Source organism: Malaya genurostris, chromosome 3 (assembly GCF_030247185.1).
Source record: "Malaya genurostris strain Urasoe2022 chromosome 3, Malgen_1.1, whole genome shotgun sequence".
Taxonomy (NCBI): domain Eukaryota; kingdom Metazoa; phylum Arthropoda; class Insecta; order Diptera; family Culicidae; genus Malaya; species Malaya genurostris.
Window position 1 is genome coordinate 222606441 of NC_080572.1, and position 25946 is coordinate 222632386.

At 36.4% G+C, this 25946-nt stretch overlaps 1 protein-coding gene across 3 annotated transcripts in view; it reads left to right on the top strand.

Moving 5' to 3' along the window:
* The first annotated feature begins 4193 nt into the window (after positions 1–4193).
* LOC131438486 (tight junction-associated protein 1) overlaps positions 4194–25946 on the top strand; it is a 121379-nt gene continuing 99626 nt past the window's right edge. The window contains exon 1 of one of the 3 annotated variants that reach the window (XM_058608550.1): positions 4194–4611. In XM_058608550.1, the coding sequence (XP_058464533.1) occupies positions 4591–4611 (21 nt within the window). In that variant the 5' untranslated portion in view covers positions 4194–4590. Of the gene's footprint in view, positions 4723–25946 lie in introns of all 3 variants that reach the window. The other 2 variants (XM_058608548.1, XM_058608549.1) reach the window with 2 other exon arrangements.

Sequence of the window (25946 nt, forward strand, 5' to 3'; positions counted from 1 at the left end):
ACAAACACCAGCCTAAAGTGAAATGTTTCATATGGCCACAGTATATCGGAAAAATTTCAACACGATTTATTCCATTCCAGCTTGTTTACAGCGGCTTTGTCTCGTTAAGGTAAAATATCAAAATTGAGACTGTTGCAAATATATTTTGTTCGTAATGAATTATGAATCAGAACCAGATGGGCTGAAAATTTCTATTCAAAATCCCACGTGGAATTCGTAATAATTTCTGAACCAATGGGGGTTTTCGTGCTACTACCAATTCCGATTTGGTTATCAAGCAAATGATTGGCGACATTGAATGAAAACAACCTGTTTTCATCTATATAATCGTGTAATGATGCTGTTTTTCTATCCTGTGCTACTCGAGTCCTTTTTTTTAATTACTATTCCTTTAAAACGGATCATCCATCTTCGCAAAAATGGAGAGGACTCTGGTACTTGATCTGCCAGACCGTGTGCCATCGAACGGAATTTAGCGCGCGACTAAGACGCATCAGTTGCGTTCGGTAGCGATCTCCTGTGATGGTTTCACCCGGAATCAAGAGCTCGTAGTAAATCACATCGAGCTGATCCCACCAAAATACAAATCATAACCTTAGCGCCGTGAATATTCGGTTTTGCCTTCGACGAAGTAGCATGCCCGGGCTTTCCCCATGATTTTCTGCGTTTAGAATTATTGTATCGAACCACCGGTTACGATTCGATGTAAAAACCCCTTACGATTTGGTCTTTGAAGCAGTTGCTCACATACAAATAGACGGCGCTCGATGTCCCTCGGTTTCAACTCGTACGGCACCCAGTTTCCTTCTTTCTGAATCATACCCAGGGCCTTGAGACGTTTTGAAATGGCTTGCTGACTCACTCCCAACGATTCGGCAAGCTCTTCTTGGGTTTGGTACGAATCTTCATCAAGCAATGCTTCTAGCTATTCATCTTTGAAGGTTTTTTATCTTCCACCATCATGTTTGTCTTCGACATCGAAATCACCATTTGTAAAACGTTGAAACCACTCCCGACACGTTCTTTTACTTAGAGCAGCATCACCGTAAGTTTCTGAAAGCATTCGATGCACTTCAGTTGCACTTTTTTCGAATTAGAACAGAAAAGTAAAACTTCCCGCAAATGGCGAGAATTGGGCACATTTTCGAGCGTGAATAATACGAAAACAAGAACTACTGTCACTGAAACGGCGATAACAGCCTCAACCGGTACAGCCACCTATCGGAAAACGGCGGAAACAAAGTTGTACACCTGATACAATAAAATTTTAACTGTGTAATGCAAATGAGATTAATAATAGGTATCCTGAGAATTTGGAAAAGAATGAATGTATTTATTTTCACTTTTAACTTAATGATTTCTTAACACTGAAGATGTACGTACCGTGCAGAAATATGCAGTGTATTACACTCCCGAAATCATCGATATGTTTACTAGAATGTAAACATTGCTCTAAGTATTTTTTGACGTGAATACGTCTTACTTTACTGTTGTGCGCCTTTTCAAAATTTGCCCGATACAAGAGTGGGCAGAACTTTATCGTGAATATCTCGAGTAATGTTATACTTCGTAACGGCTGTAACTCACAAAAGAATAAGGCACGTAACGCCTACAACTCACAAAAAACTAATGCATGTAACACTTCGTAGCGCCAAAAACAGAGTAACATATGTTACGTTTCGTAACGCCTGTAACTTACAAAAGGTAACGCATCTTAAAACCCTAAACTTACTAAAAAGCAACGCATGTAATGCATCGCAATGCTTGTAACATACAAACGAGTAACGCTTCGTAACGTCTATAACTCACGAAAATTATCGCAAGTGACGTTTCGTAACGCCTTCAGCTCACAAAAAAAACTAACACAGATAACTCTTCGTAACACCCGATACTTATGATAAGTAACGCATCGTAACGCTTGTAACTTACAAATGCGTAACGATTGTAACACTATAATATTAAACCTATATAATCACTAATTTTCCATAGTACCTTTATTCAGGCGTTGACTCAGGTAGACCTCACAAAATTTCGTAACGTATTTAGCTTCAAAAACTAAACTGCTATTTTAAGTATTTTTATTATTGCTTTTTTTTATTATTTACTTTAACTCAGTTGCAATCTACAGGATCAACAACCCCCTAATGATTCTCAAACTTTTATCGTTTCTGTTTCCGTTTTTGGTAGGGCTAAGACTCTGGTTTCTTGGCTATATGTTGATCCGGATTGGGCAACATTTTAGATCTGAACTCTGAACCAGAATTTTGGAATCGACTTTTGAACCATAATTGTATTCTTGAATTCACTTTCAGAATTTATTTCCTGAATTCAGGTTCAAAATTCAGAACATGCATACAGGAATTGAATTCAGAACTGGAGGTCTGTAATTACATTTTGGAACTGTATTTGGGTGAATTCTAGTATTAAATTCGGAACATGAACTCTGAAAATTAGTTCAGTTCCATGATTCTAGAATTAAGCTTATGTACTGAACTCTTGATTTTGATTCCGAACCCGAACTATGCAACTGAATTCGAAGCCAGGTTACGAATTTAGTTCTTTATTTCAGCTCCAGTTCCTGAATGTCCAGAACTCAGGTACTGATGTAGATAAATTAATGGTGAAAACTCAACATTTGTAAACATAGGATAAATTAGTCGAGTCGATTCTTTTTAGAACCATCAAAATTTTGCCATAGAACTAAGAAAAGTTTTAATCCACTGAGTGTGTAAATCGACTAAAAAACGATTATAATATTGTTTATTCTCATTTGTGCAGTGTTATTTGTGTAGTAGAAAGTGTATGTCGTCAATTAGTCAAACTTTAGTATAGATTATAGATGCACCGTTGAAATTCTGGAAACGAATAAGTAAAAGTTTTATTCGTATTCACCTTCTCCAGTTATGTCGTTGACATTACTCATCCACCTTTTTTAGTATTCTCGAACACTTCAGGAGAAAGATCTTTTTCCAAGGGACGGGTATATCGTGATGGGTTAGTCGATACCTTTTATGCAGCCCACCTGGGTTCGATTCCCAACCCCGAACATTGGGTCAGAAGATCAGAAAGCGAAGGTTAAAACCCTTATAATCGAAACGAAAAAATCTTTTTCCACCTTGAAAAGGCTAAAAACGTAATTATACGCAAGTATTGGCCAAGACAGACTGCTTTAGCATTATTGTCCATTGAAGCTCAACTAGTACAAAAAAAAATGATTATGACGACAAACTCGACTTGTACCCAGATGAAATTTACCAACTAAACAATACATTATAGTTTAAGAAATTGGTTTATTATTTAATTTAATTTCAGTCTAATTTAATTTATTTATTCAATATTGAATATGCTATTGTTCAACAATTATACTTAAATAAAATGAAATTTTATCTAAATAATGTTAATGAATCCAAAGAAAAATAATTTTGTCTATTACAAAAGGGCGGCTCATCAGATAGGGCCAAGCGCGGCAGCAAGCCTAAGTCGTTATTATGTTTCCCTTCAAGCTTAGGTTCGTCAATGTCCGTGACAATGGGGGCTCCGAAATTGAGCTTAATGTTCTTAATGTCTAGGGCCAATAGAAAAATCAAGTTGAATTCAAAATTTGATTTAAAAGAAATGTCTTATGATGGGTGCCTCTTTTTTTTTTTGTTTCGATTATAGAGGTTTTAACCTTAAGGTCATTCGTCTCTTCGGGCCAGAAAATTTTTCTGGCCCTATGTGCGGGGATGGGAATCGAACCCAAGTGGGCTGCGTGAAAGGGCATCGACTTGCCCATCACGCTATACCCGTCCCCATTGGGTGCCTCTCTGTTTAGCATATTTATACTTATAATTTTACGGTTTTACGGACCATCGTGTTTTACTAAAATTCAAGCAAAAAGCATATTTTCGGACACGACGCTTTCGAACTGATGCTGTTATCCAAGAATCAACTGTGGTTATTTTACTTTAACCGTTCCAAAAGCAGCTGTCAAAACTGGATCTATTTTCTCTCTGTCGCTCTCTCCAGCGCTCTGCAGAGCAAAACTCACGCTGCTACTCCCATCTAGCATCTCCCACTGCTGAAAGCAGACCGTGTGTTGACATTGCCCCGTTCCTCCGCCTGTCCCCGTGGACAACACAGTCGACAACGTGGAAGCAAACAAAATACAACAGGAAGGACTTCGGCGAACGTTCTGACAGTTCATTCATCCTTGCTGTTTATACCCACAACACACACTTGTCTGCTGGTGGAGAGCCGAAGAGATTCTCGGAGAGTCATCCTTTGTGTATCGTAGATAGTAATCTGCCGTACAGTCGAGAGCGGAATATTGAAAAATTTTGCAAAACATTTTCCTTCACCGAGCGCTCGTCACTGATGATCGAAGTGTGTCGAAGGCAGGAAGAAACTGTTTTTCTCGGTTCGGGCTTAGAAAAGGAAGTGATCTTTTTTTTTTGTTTTCCGGGTACATGCGAGTGGTTCAGTTTTATGGTCAAACTGACTGGCAATCTTCATGTGGGAAAAATTCTTCTTCAAAATTTTTAACCAAAGCTCGAGATTGAAGATAAATACGTTTTAAGATATCAGCGAGAATAGTGCTTGTATGGGAAAATGTCTGCTGTCAGCGAGCAGGTAACGAAAATTTTCTGTGCAGTGGAATAGTGAAAAAGGAGCTCTCAGGATCGTTGTGTAAAGTGGCGAAAACCGAAAACGGAATAAGCTCAATCCAAACGCCGTTTTGTGGTGCGTTTTTTTTTACTTCTGGTAGTGGCCTAGTGTGTGCATTGCTAGTAGTGAAAATCGATTTACAGTTCCAATGATGAAATGAGCAGCAAATCCTTGAGAGGAAAAGATCATCGATGCAAAACTGGCGACTAGGAAAGGCGGATGATGACGGATTCACTGAAACAGAACAGAACCAGGGAGGGAGGCGTATCCACCCACAGTCCAGTTTACGTTCTACGGCGTAAAAAGTTTACCCAAAACTCTTGATTCCCGAAGGGAACGGAGAGATTATCTACAAAATGTTTCTACATGGATCTAAGAACCATCTTCGGCTGATACACTTATCCGCGACCGCCTGTGGTTTTCTCACGATAGACATTGACCCACCCTTTGTTAACCTCTCCGCCCTCGGGCCATGTACAATGGTTTTACCCTCTGGAGTTGAGGGAAAAGTTTTTTTTTGATATTATGATTTTGCTCACATATTCTCTCCGGTGGTTGGAGCTTACACAACACTCGAGCAGCAAAGAATCTCATTAATACATTACATTGCCATAGTTGGAAGATTTATAACACGTATTTACCGCGCTGCTGCAATGTTTTCTAGATAAACGTGAATACATTCGCCGTAAATTGGCATTTTTGCTGTTATGAAGTACGGGAATGTTGCAGCTAATTATAAGGGATTAGGGCAGTAAAATATTTTTCAACTAGTTTCATGTTCTTTGTTGGAAGATGGCAAAAGGTTGTTTCAATGCAACAAACTCAAAAGAATTCAGATCCCGTTAAATATATTATCGAATATTATCTTGAGCACCTGATTCTATCGTTTCGCGACAACTTGGCCCTACCGTAAATGACGGTAGCTGTTTGATTACTTTTTTCTTCTCCAATAATCGTATTGATTTAATATTTCACAACTAACTTCCAAGTCAAAACCGCAAGCTTTCGACTAATATTAGAAACTTTGCTGAAATTTATATGATGGCTCGTAATAATCGAAAAAGAAAGTAAACAAAGAGAGATTCTTACTTGCAGGTTAGGGGCTTTTGTCGTCGGTCGATAGAGTTCAGCTATTTTTCAAAGAAGAACGAATCTAACATTGACAGCAAACAAACATCAATGAATGTTTCGGCTCTGGTTTCAATTCTTATTTAAAAATTCTATTCAATTTTAAAAAAATCTATGAACAGTTGGTGTAATGTATGTATGTATGCATTTTTTTACACTTTAAAATGTATGCATTTTTTTACACTTTTCCTCTATATCTACTACCAATACTTCTATGCTCTCTTAGTGAATTGCGAGTCATTTTGTCGTCTCATTGACTATTTCCAGTAGTAAAAGGTCCGGAAACCATATAAAATAACGAATACAGCTTTCTATCAGTTGAATTATCGTCCTGTTTGTTGGTATGGAACACAAAAGGGGAAACTTGCGTAAACAAATGGAATGACAGTTTCGCCCTATTATGCTTCTTCGTATTACTAAGATTTAGATTTTTACAGAATCCGAATTTATAAATAAAATTGTAGATTCGGAAGCTCGATTATGAGAAAGAAACTCGATTTGTTTACTTTTGTAAGATTCGTCCTTTTTTGAAAAATAGCTGAATTAGGTTTTCGTTTGGAGGAAGAGACGAATATCTTATTATACCATACTTAGAGTGAATCCAAAAGGGGTACGTTAGGGTAGTGTACCGCTATGAATAAAACCGGAAAAGAACCTAAATTACAGGAAATCAATGTTTACTTTGATACTTTCTTGGTGAACCTCAAGACAAAATATAATTCCGTAACCTGAGTAAACTATTTTTTTTTCAAAGCAGCAATAAATCAACTAAAGATCATCAAATCCAGGAATCTTGAGGTTTACCAAGATAGTACTGAAGTAAACATTTAAATTCCAAAGTTTCCTATTTTGAATTCCTGCTCTGATTTAGTTATCAAACATAACATTCACTGTTGTGGAAATCAGGTCTGGTCTCATGTTCTTCTAAACCACTATGACAAAACAATGCGTAATGCGACCCATACAACTAACTTCCTACCGCACCAATCCTTAGTTGAATACATGAACACTAAAAAAAATGGAAATACATATGGTTGAGTGCAAAGTTTTATAGGTTTGGTTGCCAATGTCTTCACAGAATTTTTTTAAAGCCGATCTAGTATAGACGAATTATACGGCCACTAATAAATGTTTGCTGCGCCCTCTCAGATTTCAATCAAAATTGTTGAATGCGAAGTCTTTGTCCCAAAAAGCCTCTGTTTGCCCAAAATTGATCCTGACCAGACAGGCCAGGTGAAAATTTTAAGTACCTTCAAGCAAGGATGAAATTGTATGTGAACTAGAACAAAGGTTCTCATATTACATCACCAAACAAATGTCAACAGATTTCACGCGCGTCTTGATTGTTTATTATTTCCAATTTATTGAATTACTGCAAAAAAGTTAATTGTTTATATTGATTGATCTGGGCAGCCGGCTACCGAGAAAAAAATATGAATTGATCAACCAAACAAGTATTTTTTCTACTATTTAGTAAATATACCCATCTAAGTTATCTCTGTTGTTAACATTGTAATATTAACGGATTTTCCCAATAACATGGAAGAAGAAAAAAGTACCAAATAAAACTTTGGTAGAAGAAGACATAAATTGTTAAGTTGCATGAAGAAATAATATAGTAAAATAGAGTAATCAGATGTGAAACATTAAATACATCTGATAACTAAAGGGAAAAAGAAACTTCTACAATTATCGCCTATTACGACATGGAAGCAGGAACCCAGTCGATCTAATCTTGATTAAGTTTTTTTCCACCGGATTCCACACATCATCTAAGCTGGTACTGTCCGGAGAAAGATAATAAGTACTACCAATCTTCTAGTAGACCCTAGCCCCTTAAATTAGTCCATTTAAATTTTTTTGGAAAAAATACAAGAGATTGATTGTATGGCGACATTTTTGTTGTGTTCCACATCTAATTATTTGTATATTTGCCAGTTATTCGTTCGGAAATAATTTCTTGAGAATTTTGAAAGCCCTGAAATGGACTGTTTAGTGGGTTGTTCATGAGCAGTTCTGACCAAGATCATCCAGTATCAAGTGTAGCATTTTCCTTGATTGTGAAGTATCAGCAGAATTTCGATGATAATGATTGCCTCTCGTATGACGACAAACGATATAAATCCACAAATAGTCCACTTGCTGACGTATGCTATACTCGGTTCTGTACAAATTCTGAAGACACACCAAAATTTAGGACACACATTACGAAGTGTTTTCGAAGTTTTCGCCATGAACCATCCAAAGATTATCAATTGCCTAATAATGGCATTATGAGAATCTACGAGAAAATTGATGGACTATCTTGTGTGTCGGATGCGTCACCTCTACGATTATTTCTCCGAAATCGAAATTCGAATATTCGGCGAATATTTTCGCCTCTCTCTATAGAAAGGTAATAGAATTGCTGGTGAAACCGAATTGATCAGAGCTCCGGAGACCCCAAGTATTATATATCTTTCGACTCACCTCGACGAGATCGGAAAATGTCTGTGTGTATCGGATTTTCGTGATAGGTTGTGATACAAGCTTAAAGTGCTGTCACTTCCGGATATAAGTGACAGAACTGACAAAACGCATTTTTTCCTAGAAGATGACAGAACCGATTTCTGTAAGCTTAAGCTCGTTTGAAAGCTACTGATGGGTTGTGAATCAGCTTCGAAGATCAAATGGCTGTTATTTCCGGTTCCGGAGATATATAAGTGACGTAACCGACAAAACTTGTTTTTTTATCTAATTAAGAAGAGTTTTTGCCTTTCTCATATAGAAAGGTTATGCAATCACTGTGAAAACTGAGGCCCGGAGGGCCGAGTGTCATATACCATTCGACTCAGTTCGTCGAGTACGCAAAATGTCTGTGTGTGTAACTTTTTCTGCACTAACTTTTCTCGGGGATGGCAAAACCAATTTTCACAAACTTAGATTTAAATGAAAGCTTTTCAGGTACCATAGTAAATTCCTGAATTTCACTTGGATCTGAATTCCGGTTTTGGAGTTATGGAATTATGCGCAAAAAATGAAAATATGTGTTCTATCTGCTCATAGATGGCGCGACCGATTTTCACAAACATAGGTTCAAATGAAAGGTCCTGTGGCCCCATACGGAATTCCTAAATGTCATCCGGATCCGATTTCCGGTTTTGTGGAAAAGGTTAAATATAAGGTTCGATTGAAATCATCTGAAGCTCGAATCTAAGCATTATAAGAAACATTCCACGCAATATCGATCATTTGATAGAATATGGTATTGCTGTTAAGTTTAGGAACAGAAAACTGGCATCCAAACTAAAACATACTCTATTTAAAATATACCCTTCTTAATTCACCTAGTGTGTGAGATTCTATTCTCGGTCCATGGTATTGTAAGCTTATCAAATTACCTGATAGTAGGTTTCAATCGAATCTAAGCCATTCGAAATTGATTCTTTTATCTCCGAGAAATTTTGTGGTTTTGAAAAACACTGGGATTTGTCGGTTACTTCACATATGTGATGTTATATGTGTCTCGAATCTCTCGAACGGGAAATATTCACCATAACCCTTTCAAGTTGGATTGACATTGTTGGCTTTCATATAAGTTTATAGAAATTCGTTAAGTCATCTGCGAGAAAGTTCAGCCGACAAACAATCGCGGTTTGTCGGTTACGTCACTCATACTATTATATCTTCAGAACTAGAAGTTTGTTTGTTTATTTAGGAACAAAGAAAAGCCCAATGTAATTCGCTTTTGTCAAATTTGCTCTCCAATAGACATAAAACCTCCCCATTTTTCGCATCAACACATTACAATTATTCAAATGACACATTTTTCTTATACTTAAATCAATATTATTAATACTAAATAATCTAAAGTTATATTAATTCTGATTAGACTAAAACCAACTAATTCTAATTAGACAACAATCTGAGGTACAGCTTTTTAATAATTTCACGTGATAAATGGAAGTAAAAAGCACTGAAACAATGATTGAACATGCGGCACATGCTAACAAAGGGTTCGTAGAATACGTAATTTCATGTACTTCCCCCTATGGTGCTTTTTCAATATCGAAAATTTTCAAACTTCAACCGCTGGGCAGCACCCCTTACCCATGTCCGATTTAGCTCAAATTTTACATGAGGACTTTTTTCGAGGTGACTTAACTTTTGAGCACTAGCGCTTTACGAAAATAGAGGTGATACCAAAATATTGGCACCCTTATATTAGAGCGGTAAAAATCAACGTGTTTTGTCGGTTACGTCACTTATACCATCATATCTCTGGAAACAGAAATCACAGTCATTTGATCTTCGAACTTGATCAATGGCTCAATAGTAGCTTTTAAACGAGCCTAAGCTTGTTAAAATCGGTTCAGCCATCTCCGAGAAACTTGCGCGGTAAAAAAACAACGCGTTTTGTCAGTTACGTGACTTATACTATCATATCTCCGGAACCAAAAGACTTGTTAAAATTTTACGGTTTTTCACTCTTTTCAGTGATGGTATAAAATTTTTAACACACTTTACCCTATATTTCCTGATCCAGATGGAATTCAGGAATTACGTATTAGACCACAGGACCTTTCATTTGAACCTAAGTTTGTGAAAATCGGTCGCGCCAGCTATGAGAAAAGTTAGAACACATGCACATTTTACCCCATAACTCCTGAACCGGAAGTTGGGTCCAAGTATTAGGTGTACAACTTTGCTTCCGCCGTTTTTTTTCCAAAATTTAAAGCTTTATTGCGAAAAAGGACTTACAGATGTATTATTCAAAGCCTTGTCCGTCGCTAGCGACAACTTTCTCTCATCTTTCCGGAAATTTTCGGATCCCGGCTCGAAAAAAGCAGTCCTTTTTTGACGCTATCCATGAAGCAATCCATTTTTCCAACTCTTCGAAGGATTGAAAATGTTGATCTGCCAGGCCGTGTGCCATCGAACGGAATAGGTGGAAGTCAGAAGGGGCGACATGTGGGGAATACGCCGGGTGGAGCAAGACTTCCCATTTCAGCGTTTCCACACGGAAAGACCGATATCAGCATTTTGGCGAAAAAATTAGTTGATTTTCTGATTTTAGTTAGTTATTTTTTGAGACAACTAAAAAAATCTTACTTTTGCTAATTTAGATTTTTTAATTCTAATTTCCTTGATAATAATAAAATATTTATTGAAATGGCTATTTTTTTAGTTGAATTCACCAATTGTCATTTCTTAGCTAAGGCACACTTCATATCCATTCAACTAATTTTTTAGTTGAATTAGAGAGATAAAACGTTGTTTTCAACCACGTAAATGGTTGAATTGGTTTCTGCAATTTGCAGCTATATGGCGCTCTGTCGCCGAAATAACGCACCGTAATGACTACTAGCCACTAGATGGCACACTACTACCGAAAAAAAGTTCAGTCGCGGTTGTCTTTTCTATATTGGCAGGTATAAATACGATGTTGTATTGGAGAAAAAGACATAAGCGAAACATAAACTTCTTTTTGAACATTTTTCTTCTAAATCGCTGTTTTCTTCATTCGACTTCGCGAAATCGACTCTCTCACTGAAAACTTTGAGCACTCGGAAAATAAAAACCGAATACAAGTAGTACATCGAACGGCGTGGCCCGGAAGGTTGGAAGATACAAAAAACATCATTTGACATGTACAATTAGAGTGCAACATTCGAAACTCAATTCACTGTTCCGCATAAAAACATTATTACGCACAATCGCTTTAAATGCGCACAAATTCTGAATAAATACACTTTCCACTAACAGTTTACGTCATTTTTACATACCGGTTTAGAAATTTATATATGGATATATCGTAACACATGCGTAAAACATCTAAACAATTTCCAAGCTGTTTCAACAAGACTGTCCCTTTTAGCTTTTTATTGGATTGTTTTGTTTTGACACTTCTCATGAATTTTGTGGCTAATAAACTGGTGATAGATAAATAGAAACAAATTTTCTGATTTTAAAAAATAATTAGTTGTCAATGAGAATTTCGTGTTGGATTGAGATATTGCTGGTTTGTGTCCAGAATATTCGCCAACTAAACACATTCTTTAAAAATAAGAGTTTTTTTCAGCAAATAAATTATCAATTTTAACTAATTTTATAGTTATTTTGGAAATTTTGTTGTTAAAATCAACTAATTCAAAAACAGTAATACGAATTAGACGCAGAGCTAATTTCGGTCGTTCCGTGCAGGTACTTTTTACCACTTTTGCGATGTGAGGCCGAGCATTGTCGTGTTGGAGGATGACTTTGTCATGTCGCTCTTGATACTGTGGCCGCTTTTCTTTTAGCGCGCGACTAAGGCGCATCAGTTGCGTTCGGTAGCGATCTCCTGTGATGGTTTCACCTGGTTTTAAAAGCTCGTAGTAAATTGTTATTTATCTTTGAAGGTTTTTTCTCTTCCACCATCATGTTTGTCTTCGACATCGAAATCACCATTTTTAAAACGTTGAAACCACTCCCGATACGTTCTTTTACTCAGAGCTGCATCACCGTAAGTTTCTGAAAGCATTCGATGCGCTTAAGTTGCATTTTTTTTTTCGAATTGTAACAGAAAAGTAAAACTTCCCGCAAATGGCGAGAATTGGGCACATAAACAGACATTTTCGAGCGTGAATAATACGAAAACAAGAACAACTGTCACCGAAACGGCGATGACAAATCGTTAGGCACTGTACACACTCATTTCAAAGGCGTTATCATCTATGTATTTTGAACAGCCTCAGCCGGTACAGCCACCTATCGGAAAACGGCGGAAGTAAAGTTGTACACCTGATAATATTCAGGAATTTTGTATAGGACTACTTAATTTGCTTCTTTGAGAGCTGAAATTGGTTTATGAGGGTTTAATGATTTATATGATCTATTGTTGTCTCGATATCAGCCGAATTTCCCAAAATAATTTCATGGTTCACATTGCTTCCGGTGTAAGATCTTCATTGAAGCCAATCAGTTCTAAGGCGGTACAATATAGAACTAATCAATGAGTCAGCCGTTGTTTTATTTGAGTCTGTTCGATTATTCATTTCAGTACAAATGTGACATTGATCAGTTTGAACCAGCTCAATTATAAACGATTTCCCAAAAAATACAAACTAGTTGGGTTAGTTGAAAATAAAACTTAATAGTAACCAACGAAGAACCAAATAAGTAGAGTATGTCTTGTATCATGGCCGAAGGTCAGGCAATACCAGGGTAGAAGTAATTTTGCAAGCCAATAAAAAAATTTATTATCAAAACCGAACATCTCAATGATAAAAATTAACATTATTTAGTTTGATATATGAGTTAAAATATCAAATTTCATAACAAAGTCTTCATGAGAAAATGTCAACAAAATATAAAATTCTGTCATTGTATTTAGAGACGAACAATTTTTCAGTTATATCTCTTATCTGATGCTGATGGATTTTATTCACTTGTATTTTATTTGAAGATAGAACTACTGGATCAATTGTACTTAATATAATTAGAATAACTCATCAATAACGAAATAAGATATAATAACTAATTTAGATGCTTGTACAATTTCTTGATTCTCTAGATGAAACATCAAGAAAATATCAAGTATCGCTATGATAGCACAGAACGTTACGACAAGAAATGATGGTAAAATTTGTTATTATTTTGATTTTTGTTTGCTATTTACATCTACCCGGGTAACGGTGTTTTGTTAGATTCGCGGTGCCATCATGCCGTTTAAAATTTTCCCTTCGAACTGAAATTTTCACTTTCACTTCTGGAAGGAACGAAGAACGCTTCTGTGCGAAATGCTTCGAATGCTGGAGACATAGTTTAGGTAGCCACAAATGTTTCCATTATACCACCTTTTGTATCACCAACAATAATCGAATTTGGTGCGAAACCTTGTTGGCTTTTCCTGTTATCTTATCCATTGGCCAGATATGATTTTTTTGTCCTACTGTTAACACGAATTCCTTTAAATTAGCCAAAAAGGCTGAATTTTTATCTTGAAACGCTAGTGTATAGGAAAAGCATTAGTGACAGTACATAAACTAGTATAATCTACAAAATGCAACAGTACCAGATCGGTTAGGCTAACTCTGAGAAAACGAAGTGAGTTCCAATATTGCAGGTACTTCCGGAACCGGTGTAATCGAAGTCGGCCATCAACTAACATGCCTTACAACCAGTCCAGTAAAACTTCATTCAATTCAATTGAAACCGAATGTGAAACACACTGACGATTTCTCTACTGCAGTAAACTTCACATTCTGGCACACACACAACGTTCGCTGATGTACCGAAGCGACAGCATTCAGGTCTTCAATCGATTCTCTTCAACTCAAAGCTCAGTTTAACAACCGTCAGTCGATCTCTTGATGTAACAAAATATCTCTTTCAATAGAGTAAGAACGGCCTTCATATGAGGTTTATGTGAACATTCGAGTTGGTTCAAGATAATAGATGAAAGACAAACCAGTGAGCTGAAATATCAATAACAGAATACACATATATTAATAGTTTCCTCCATCAGTTTTCATTTTTAATGCTTTACTCCTTTTATAATTCTATTTATTCGAACTTGCTCGCTGCCAAGAGCGAAGACAATGAAGGATATAGACTACTTGGCACTTGAAACTGAGCAAGCAAAACTTCAAATGACTAGGTACGATTATTCAACTGACGATGAACTCTGGGAGCTTCACTTAAAATTAGCAGAAAAAGTCATATGAATTTGTATCGATATGCTGACGGTTAGTGGCCATAAATTTCATTTTTATCTGATATTATTCGATTGAAAATGAAATTTTACCGCACTGCTACAAACTCTATGATTTGGCATAAGCGAAATTTTGTCGCATTCGTAATAAAAAATTCAGTCCTATTTTACGAAACCAAAAGACCATTCATTTGCACCTATGTTTGTGAAAATCGGTCATGCCATCTCAGAGAAAGTGAGTGAGTTCCGTTTTTGAATATATGATCACCGTTTGCGGTGCTTCCGGAAACGGAAACCGGGACCCAGGACGGACGAAATCGATTTGTGTGGTTGTCTACTGACAATGACTTGACGCGATCGGAGTGTGGCCAATTTAGATTTTTTCTACGTTGTTTGTTTCGCCACCTTGAGTGACGGTATAAATTGTTTAGTACATTTCACCCTCTCCACAACCGGAAGTCAGATTCGGACGAAATTCACGAATTTCGTATGGGTTCACAAGATCATTTCTGTTTAGAGCTTGAATGAAAGGAATTAAAACTGAACATAGTCACCCCTCCAAAGCTTCTGGACAAAACCCAATAAATACTTCCCTTATTTGTTCTCAGAAACATTGAAGAGAAGATTGATTACAAATTGTATGCAAGTGCTTTTTGCGATGATTTGAAAATGTGATCAAATTTCTTTTATGGATTCAAAACCTAACATGAACTTTTACAATCTTCGATTAAAGCTACTTCATTTTATATTTTTACTCGACGCATCACTCGAAAAGAGTTCATTTTTTCTGTAAATCAAGGTTCTTACTTCACGCCGTCTTCAATTTGGCAACCATTTCGGTCACGGACCATTCCCGGATGCTGTGGTGCAATAAAATCGACCTTCTGCCCTTCGACGTCTACAGAAAATTGCATCACCTGCTTACCGTTTGCAAAGTAGCACGAATTACGTCACCGGCGGAAGTTAAGTAACAGGCACACGTCCTTGCACAATGACGCAAACCAAACTGAGATAGCAACAGTTTCTTGCAGAAACGAATATCATATTAATTTTATTTTTAATTAATTCTTCCCACTCAGGGAGGTTAATTGGATGCCACGGTAGGAGGTCTGCACCAGATATCAACACACACACACCCAGGAACTGAGAGAACTGGCAACGGAAGTGTCGTAAAACAAAAGAAAATTGAATGATGCTTCCAATATACCACCAGCCATGCCGTCACACCGGCCAGGAAGATCGGTCGACGAGAGGCACCGCGGAAATTGAGAAATAAAATCATGTTACTGGTAAATGCTACTAGCGAGCGGGGCTCACCGTTCGAAGAGGATGAATCGGATTGAATTGTTTCTATGACCATGATACAAAAGCATTGATAAGTCAAAATACGAGCAGTATAATGCTTTTAATCAGTACGGGTCTGTGTGATTTTTTTTTATCTCTATCCATCAAGTAAGATTGCAGAGTTCCGATACATGGATCGATGGACACTTTACTTTGCTTGAAAAAATGCCTAAAATCTGTTTCTATGAAGAATATTATTCGGGAGTCTCCTCCAAATGTAAAGTCATTAGCCCCTTTTCAAGGATCGAGTTCTCAAAAGCACTCTTGTCTTGTATCAATGATGCTCCTGGGTTGGACGGAAATGAGATCAACTTGTTGAACAATTTGACTGACCTCCGGGGCGGGCAAAGTGTGATAGGTCAGATCACTATCATTTATACAGCCTGTCTGTATTCGATTCCCAACCCCGCACATAGGATCGAGAAGGTGAAACCCCTGTGATACAGAATGGAAAATTGATTGAACTCCCAAAAAGACGCTTGTTGAAATGACTGAAGACAAGTGAAAGTTATCGTCACGGCAAAAACCGACAAAACCAGATTCCAATCACAACTCATTGTAATGTTGCCCTGCATTCGGTAGTTGCTTGACAAAATTGTTCTTCATTATGTATATTCAGATATTCAGTTCAGTTTTCGTAAAAAGAAAGCGATGAATGATTTTCTTGCATTGCTTTCAACGGACATTCAAATTGCTTTTGAGGGTGATATTTATGAAGGGGATTTCATTCGTGTGATATCGATTCTAATCATTGTGCTTGTGGCAAATGTTATCGCGATATTGATAATGATGTGTGAACATGCGTTGAGTATCTTGATGTCAGATCTCAACTAATAAATTCCTTGTGCTCCCAAGATAGACTGCCCATTGAACCAAGAAATGACAATTGAAGTTTCAATTAAATTCTTGCTCTTTTCCAGTTTGAACGAGATTCATCATCAATAGTGTATAATAAAAATTGTTTTTGTTTATTAAGAGCAGCATTTTGTTTGAGTAGAACAAGACCCGTGGTTTTTTTAGTTGAGTTTGCTTAGAGTAGTTTTAATAGTTCCCATAAAAAAAATGTTAACAAATCACTCAAAACGTCGTGACTAAATATGAACAAAAATTTTTTTGCCAAAAATTGAATTCATTCATAAATGTAACCCCCTGTAAGAGCAATACAATCATCTTAACACTTTTCTAACTTCTCCATGTCGTGTTTGTAGAAGGATTTGTCTTTTGCCTATTTGCAAAATAGGTTTCACATTTAGCAATTGCTTCTTAATTTAAATTGAATTTGTTACCGGCCTGCAGTTCAGCGAATAGTCAGTAGCCACTGGGGGCACGATCTTGACCATACGGTGGATGAGGAAACAATTCGAAGTGTAATTCGTTCAATTTAACCATCTTTTTCGATTTGTGAATCGGTGCATTGTCTTGGTGAAACAGTGTTTTTTTTCGTCATTTGAAGTCATTTTTTTTAACTTTTGCATTCAAACGATCCAGCAACACCATATTGACTGTTTTTCTTTTCTCAATATAACCGATTAAGATTATACCATGTGCATCCCAAAATACTGAAACAATAACTTTCTCAGCTGACTGTTGTGCCTTTGAATGCTTCAGACGTGCTTCACTGGCTGCAGTACACTCAGGCGATGATCGTTTTGATTGCGAAGTGAAGTGATGGATCCATGTTTCATCCATTGTCACAAATCTACGTAAAACATTGATTTATTACTTGTAAACATGGCCAAACACTGTTCCGAATCATCAACACGTTGTTGTTTTTGATCGACGGTGAGGAAGCGCGGAATCCACTTTAAAAGGAGCATTCTCAAGGTCATAGTTTTATGCATAATTGTAAACACACTGCCTTTTGATATTTGTACGGCCTCAGTTCTTTCACTCAGTTTCAATTAACAATTATATATTACCAACTTGTGGACTGTTTTGATGTTTCCCTCAATAGGACGACCAGAACGTTCAGCATCATCAATGTCTATACGACCACGTTTAAATTCAGCAAATCAATACAAAATAGCTCTTTTCGATGAAACAGAGTCCGAATAACACTTTTGGAGCCAATACACTGAGGTTTTTTATTGTGGTTTTTTACGCGGATTTCCGAAATTTTCGTAAATTTTCAAATTCTTATTTCGTCTTAGATATACATGAAACGTCGAGATCTGGTGTTATCCCGAAAAATTTTTGTTGTGAATACGACTTACTTTACTATGGGGCGCCTTTTCAAAATTGACTCTGTACAAGAATTGGTAGAGCTTAATCGTGAATATCTCCTAATTTATCCAACACAGAAACATATTTGTTTCTCCATGTTATCGGAATTATGATCAGCAAATTGTGATAAAATTGTCTGTAGCTGAAAATAATTCAAAATTGAAGTTTTCTAAAATGTTGGATATGAACGAGCATTGCAAAACCGACACATAGAAATACAGAATATTTTGTACACCATGAGTATTTTGAATTGATATGAGGGAAATACATTTGTGCATGTTGTTTGAGACGGCCGTTTGAGCCATTCAATTTATAATTAAAATGCTTTTATGATTGATTTTCTCGCCTAGTGGCGAAATGGTTCATTCTTTGTTACAGATCAAAATCTTCGGCAGTACATAACCTAGATGATTCTAAGGCTGTGAACCATTTCGCCGTTAATTTTAACTTTTTGTTGAAATCTGACACTTGAGTGGTTATTTTGTGTCGAGTAGTTAAATTTAACTAAAAATGCGGCCCATTTCAAAGTTTGACGGGTGGAAAATTATTTGGGTTTATTTTCCACTGGAAATAATTATAACTAAATAATTGATATTAGAATTTTTTAGATTTTTTTCAGTGTCGGAAAATAACCACCGATCTGTCATAAATAACCATGCCTTGGAGCAGGGTTATTTTTTACAACATCAAACTAACCACTCGAGTGTCAGATTTCATCCAAAAGGTAGAATTAACCGCAAAATGGTTCACAGCCTAAATATGCACCATTTTTTAAAAGAGCTTAATAATATGCTATTAATTGCAACAAATGAAAATGTTCAAATTTATAGTAGAAACCATAGCTAGAATTTGTGGCTCACAGAGCAGTTTATGTAGGGGTAGATGGGGTAAAATGCACCCCCTAAGGAAATGTAGCTATATCTTAACTATAGAGAATAACACGGTATAGTTTCATGCATGACTATCTTCCGTAATCATTATTCCTTAAAATTACGTACAAATACTCACGGAGTACATTGAAAAATACATGAAATATCTTATTTTCTAAAACCCTTAAAAATTGTCTATTGAAATATACATTCTAAATTACGCGAAGTGACGATTATCTGAACATAGAGGCATGATGATCTTAAACAACGAGTAATAGCCTGTCCGCACTACACCGGGACGACCGGGACGGGACCGTCCGGGACTATCCGGGACGTTTTTTTTCCTCATCGGCGATGACTGAGCTGCCGGCGTGTGCATGTATTGGAATCCCGGACCCGGGATAAAATCCATTTGCTTGCCACCGATATTCCTCACCGAGTTTTTCGCACCATGCCGACAGCCCACACAGAAAGAGAGTGAATTGAGAGAGCAAGAGCGAAGGGAAGACCGAAGTGTGCTTGTTTATAGGTAGTTATGCTGATGGCAATTGAAATGAATCCGATTCGTTTCATTGATATTTCTTAGCTTAATTGATTGATTGATTTAGTTAATCATCAAGAGTCCTTACAATCGAGTAATGTCATTATAATTAGCCATTACATTACATTTTGGGATGGTGATCTTTTAATTGTTGCTACTCATTACATATTGAATTACACTACTGATCCTCGTCTAAGGTCCCCTATTGATTATGTTATCATTGAATTGAATAGAAATGTATCATCACATATTCATGGTTCATTGTACATCTATTTGAAAAACTATTTCAAATAGAATAAATAGATGGTAGCTCAGTCTTATTATTATTGAAAGGTTTCGTCTGAGGGAACAAGGCTTATTTTGATTTACAGCAGCGCTTGCTTTAAATTATTTTGTGTTCAAGTAGCCGGGTCAGTCCTTTACATGCTCTACATGCGGATTTTCGACTCGATGGGCCCTTCTCTATATACACATAAAATCAATTATGATTAATGGTTACCACGTTCACAATTTTGTTACCTATCAATTAGCGAATCTATGTACCCATATATTTATATTTTCAATAACGTTTGAATACCTACCAACAAGTATTTATTGACCGAGTTAGGTGTAATGAAAGTAGTTTTAAACAAGTATCAGAAGCGTTAATATACGAGGGATTCATGAGGGACGACGTAAAAACTCATACAGTGACGAGCGTTAAGTGTTAACGTAAAGTGATATATAATATTTAGTTAGTAGAAAATGGAGAACTTCACTGATGACGAAGTTATGATGATGGCTATTGCATTTGAAGACGAAGAGGAAGATGAGGATCAAACTCCCCCTGCTAAAAAAAAGAAGTGGGTTCATGAAGCTTGAACGAAACGTGAAACGGAGGGAGAATTTGCTACACTTTTCAAAGAGTTAGTAGCCGATGGAAAAAAATTCCACGAATACTTCAGGATGTCTCTACACTGCTTTGAATTACTTCTACGCAAATTAGAAGTTTATCTAAAAAAGGAAGACACCAAATTTCGGCTGGCGATTACCCCCCGAGAAAGATTAGCAGTTTGTTTGGGGCAAGTAAAAATTATAAACTAGCATTTGAATATTTACTAACATTGATTTACTCTTAATTTAGGTACCTTGCAACAGGTGACTCAATGACAACAATATCATTCAGTTATCGCCTGGGGAAGACTACAGTTCATGAAATTGTGCATGAGACCTGTACAATAATAGTTGATAAACTTTTAAAAGAAGCTACACAGCCTACTGAACAAATATGGAAAGATACAGCGAAACAATTTTCCGAACGGTGGAACTTTCCAAATTGCTTGGGTGCTCTCGATGGGAAGCACATTTTTATCAAAAAGCCTCCTAATAGTGGTACAGAATTTTATAACTATAAAGGTAGATTCTCAATAGTGTTGTTAGCTTTAGTAGAAGCAAAATGCAACTTTTTGGCAGTGGACGATGGGGCCAAAGGAAGAGATAGTGATGGCGGGATTTTCGCAAATTCTAATTTAGGACATGCACTAGAAAACAACAATCTGTCAGTGCCATCAGATTCTATCTTACCTGGAACCGATACTGTAGCACCTTATGTGATTGTTGGAGATGAGGCGTTCCCGTTGAAAACATATCTTATGAGACCATATCCAGGACAAGATCTGAACAATCAAAAACGGATTTTCAACTATCGGTTGAGTCGCGCCAGGAGAACATCTGAAAATGCTTTTGGTATCCTAACACAGAAGTTTAGAATTTTCAATCGACGAATGGAGTTGGACCCTGAATATGCAGATAAAATCGTGCTTGCCACATGCATACTGCACAATTTTATCCGTAAGTATGATGGCATGCAAGATGTGCACAGTAGAGAAGGGCCATCCCATCAGCATCATTTAAAGCTCGCACAGTTATCTAAACGAGGTGGAAATTCGTCAAAGTCTGCTTTCCAAGTGCGAGAAATCTATAAGAATTATTTCAATTCTGAGGCTGGAGCAGTACCATGGCAAAATGAATCAATAAACAACTTATAGACAAGAAGAAACGTGTACTTATTCATTTAAAGTTGGAAAAAAGCTTTCGGGGGGCTTTCATAACAGTTCGGCTGAAAAGTTCGTATCGTTTAATATAAACACACATTTTTTTGCCAAAATTCGTTTTTATCATTCAACATAATTGCCATCAGAGGCGATACAGCGATTATAGCGACCTTCCAACTTTTCGATACCATTTTTGTAGTACGATTTGTCCTTTGCCTCAAAATAGGCCTCAGTTTCAGCGATTACCTTCTAAATTTTTTACCAGCGAGCATTCTCTTGAGGTCTGAGAACAGGAAAAAGTCACTGGGGGCCAAATCTGGAGAATACGGTGGATGAGGGAGCAATTCAACAGCTCCAAACACTGCTCAGAATCATCAATTCGTTGTTGTTTTTGATCGATTGTGAGCTCACGCGGCACCCATTTTGCACAAAGCTTTCTCATATCCAAATATTCGTGAATAATATGTCCAACACGTTCCTTTGATATCATTAGGGTGTCAGCTATCTCGATTAACTTCACTTTACGGTCATTGAAAATCATTTTGTGGATTTTTTTCACGTTTTCATCGGTAACAGCCTCTTTTGGACGTCCACTGCGTTCATCGTCTTCGGTGCTCATATGACCAGTACGAAATTTTGCAAACCACTTACGAATTGTTGCTTCGCCCGGTGCAGAGTCTGGATAAGACTCATCAAGCCATTTTTTGGTATCGGCGGCACTTTTTTCATCAAAAAGTAGTGTTTCATCAACACACGAAATTCCTTTTTTTTCCATTTTTTCACAATAACAAAAGTAGCTTCACTCAAAATGCAATATCTCACAAACTAATAGTCAGATAGCTGTCAAATTTATACACGTATCTTTTGAAGGTTGGTACTAACTGAAAATGGTATGGATTTAATTCTAGTGGCGCCCTCTCATAGAAACGATACGAACTTTTCAGCCGATCTGTTATATTATATGATTATAGTTTAAGTTGGATGTTATGTCGCTGGGATTGATTATTTCCATTCCATTATTTGAAGTATTGTAGAAGTTTTTATCGTCGCCGTTGTTTCCGCTGTTATTAGTCTTGTCATTGATTGAACTATTGTAAGGGTTTTTATCGTCCGCGTCGTCGTAGATATAAGGAGTGTCAATCGTGTTGTTCATGTCTTGTGATATTTCGCTGTTAAAGTCACTGCAAATCAAAGAAAAAAAAATATTGAAAAAAAAAAAAAAAAAAAAAAAAATATATATATATATATATATATATATATATATATATATATATATATATATATATATATATATATATATATATATATATATATATATATATATATATATATATATATATATATATATATATATATATATATATATATATATATATATATACATATATACATATATATTCAAAGTTTCATCTCCAAAAAGTCCCTATGCAATATTTTAACTACATCGGATATGATGTGATATTAAAAAATCATCTTAGGGAGAGATTACATACATTTTCGTGAAACGTCGAGATTGTATGTGAGACTTTCGGCATTAAAATTTTTTCGATTTTGGTAATTTCATGTATTACATTAACCTTCCCTCCTCTTCCATAGGTGATTTTTCAAGATAAATAATTTTAATACTTCAACCGCCCGGCGACACTACTTAACCATAACTGATTTAGCTGAATTCATTGAAAGGGACTTTTTAAGATGTTGAAACTTTACGAAACTAGAGATGAGCCAAAAATATTGGCACACTCATATATTTGTACTGCTTTACCTCATAATGGAGCTCGTCTCAACACATTCGAGCTCACTACTGTTTTTCTTCAAATTCATCCGTTCATAATTTCCAATGATTTCGTTAGAAGTGATGATTTCGTTAGAAGTGATGAGAATTGATTCATATAAAAACATTTTCCACATTTTTTCGTTGGCGTAGGCCGCAGCAGCCGTATAATATGTTTCACAACAAATCAGTGGTATGCCCCACTATAAGAGACATTACGCCCCAAAAAAATGATGCAATATGCCCTTGAAATATCGATAAAGAAAAAAGGAAAGATGAAGAAGATATACTTTGCATCAAAAATGAATTCAATAATCAATTAATTACATTTGAAAACCATCAGTTTTCATTCTTTCAACGCTACATTTTGTTTTAATAACCATTATAAATCTGTAAAACAATACTTTAACTCGAAGTATACTCTTGAATCGAAGATGGGGCACAATGTCCGTAGAGTGACTGCTGTGAAAAAATTCGTATATAAAAGAAATGGTTTTGTTTCTCTGGATTTTCATACTGTAAATAGAGACATTAACACTGCTTAAAGTTAATTACTAAGTAACAACCGACCATTAAACGTTTTACACGGTTAAAATGTTTGTTTAGTAGAAGCAAAACTGTTACAGCATATGCCGCAATTTGATGCTTTACTTTACTGTAATTGTCTTTTCATCAAATCGGTCACTCTCTTTTGCCTACAACATAGAAGCAGAGATTCTATTGGAGAACCAGCAATTCTCGCAAACAAAAACCTTATATCGAAAATGATGTCTAATGATATTTGCTGTATTTTCATATTTTGCAGCAAATGACAACTGCCAAACTTGCACAGCAGAAAGATCCTACGAGAAGGTAGTGTTAGTGATAAAACTTTTGTTTAGAAAAGTCTTGAATGCTTAAAAACGAAGACAAGCGTTTTGGCCAGCGGAGACGCTTTATAATACTTTCCCCTAATTCAAAAACAAAAAATATTCAACTGTTTGATTCTTCAGGAGATGATTCAAAATGATTCAACTAATCACTTTAACGCTTACGAAAAAGTTTATATATTTTCAATGATTACTTGACGGAACGAAAAATTTTGCCGAATGGGGCAAAAGCGCATCTATTTTCCTTTTTTCTTAAGTCCAGAGCTGTTTACTTTCTCATGGAATATATGAAATTTTCCTTGACTGTAAATCAAAATAAGCCTAGTTCCCTCAGACGAAACCTTTCAATAATAATAAGACTGAGCTACCATCTATTTATTCTATTTGAAATAGTTTTTCAAATAGATGTACAATGAACCATGAACATGTGATGATACATTTCTATTTAATTCAATGATAACATAATCAATAGGGGACCTTAGACGAGGATCAGTAGTGTAATTCAATATGTAATGAGTAGCAACAATTAAAAGATCACCATCCCAAAATGTAATGTAATGGCTAATTATAATGACATTACTCGATTGTAAGGACTCTTGATGATTAACTAAATCAATCAATCAATTAAGCTAAGAAATATCAATGAAACGATTTGGATTCATTTCAATTGCCATCAGCATAACTACCTATAAACAAGCACACTTCGGTCTTCCCTTCGCTCTTGCTCTCTCAATTCACTCTCTTTCTGTGTGGGCTGTCGGCATGGTGCGAAAAACTCGGTGAGGAATATCGGTGGAAAGCAAATGGATTTTATTCCGGGTCCGGGATTCCAATACATGCACACGCCGGCAGCTCAGTCATCGCCGATGAGGAAAAAAAACGTCCCGGATAGTCCCGGTATAGTGAGGACAGGCTATAAACATCCATCAAAACAACGAATTAAAGCTCATGACAACCACGAGGCAATATGCACCCTCATAAAGCTTCTTTTTCTTCTTTAAAGAAAGTTTTAGACTTTTCTTTGACGAAATATTTGTCTGGTGGAAGATTGTTCACTATTATTCATTAACTTATGGATAATTGTTGTAAGCGAATTCTTAAGCAAATGTTGATTGTTTCAAGAAAACATTGGCTGAATCAAACCAAATTCGTTGTTAGTGTTGGTGATTTCCGAAAATTTAACAGAAGCTGCTGTATTGCAATCTATATTGTATACAACATTTCCAATCCGGTAGAAGATGCTACAAGAACTCGAGTCTCTCAATGCATGAACCGCGAGAGAATTTTTCTACATTTCTTCGCTCCACTTCATAGTCTGAGTATTTCACGGCCCTTGAAAAAAATTGCAGTCTGATAATGATCGGTGTTGTGTGAAATTTACCAAGAGAGAATCGCAAGTTGACAATTATCGCAGAAAATCGAATCGATGATTCGACTTGATGATTCTCATGCTAGGATGCAATATTTCAAAACCCTTGTGTGGAGCATTCACATACATTTTAATAGACAAAACTAATACAAAGGTTATATGCACATAGTTAGAATAAGCGGCAATAGTAAAATGATTCTATCGCAATAATCCACTGCCCATACAGAATCGGATCGCGAAACGAGAATAAGCGATCGTTTGTTGCTTCAGAGAGAATCCCCACAGCAGCAAGCTAACCTTTGATTCTCAGAAATGTCATCGAGAGAAATTCGCTCTCGCACTGGTGACGATTCTATGTTAAATGAGCCATGCCGGGTTTTTGTTGTTGCGATGAGATCCGTCTCTCTTTGATGGCACTGATTCAATCGTGTGAAGAGTTGCTGGTGAGCGATAAAAGCCATCCTTGTTCGTTGTT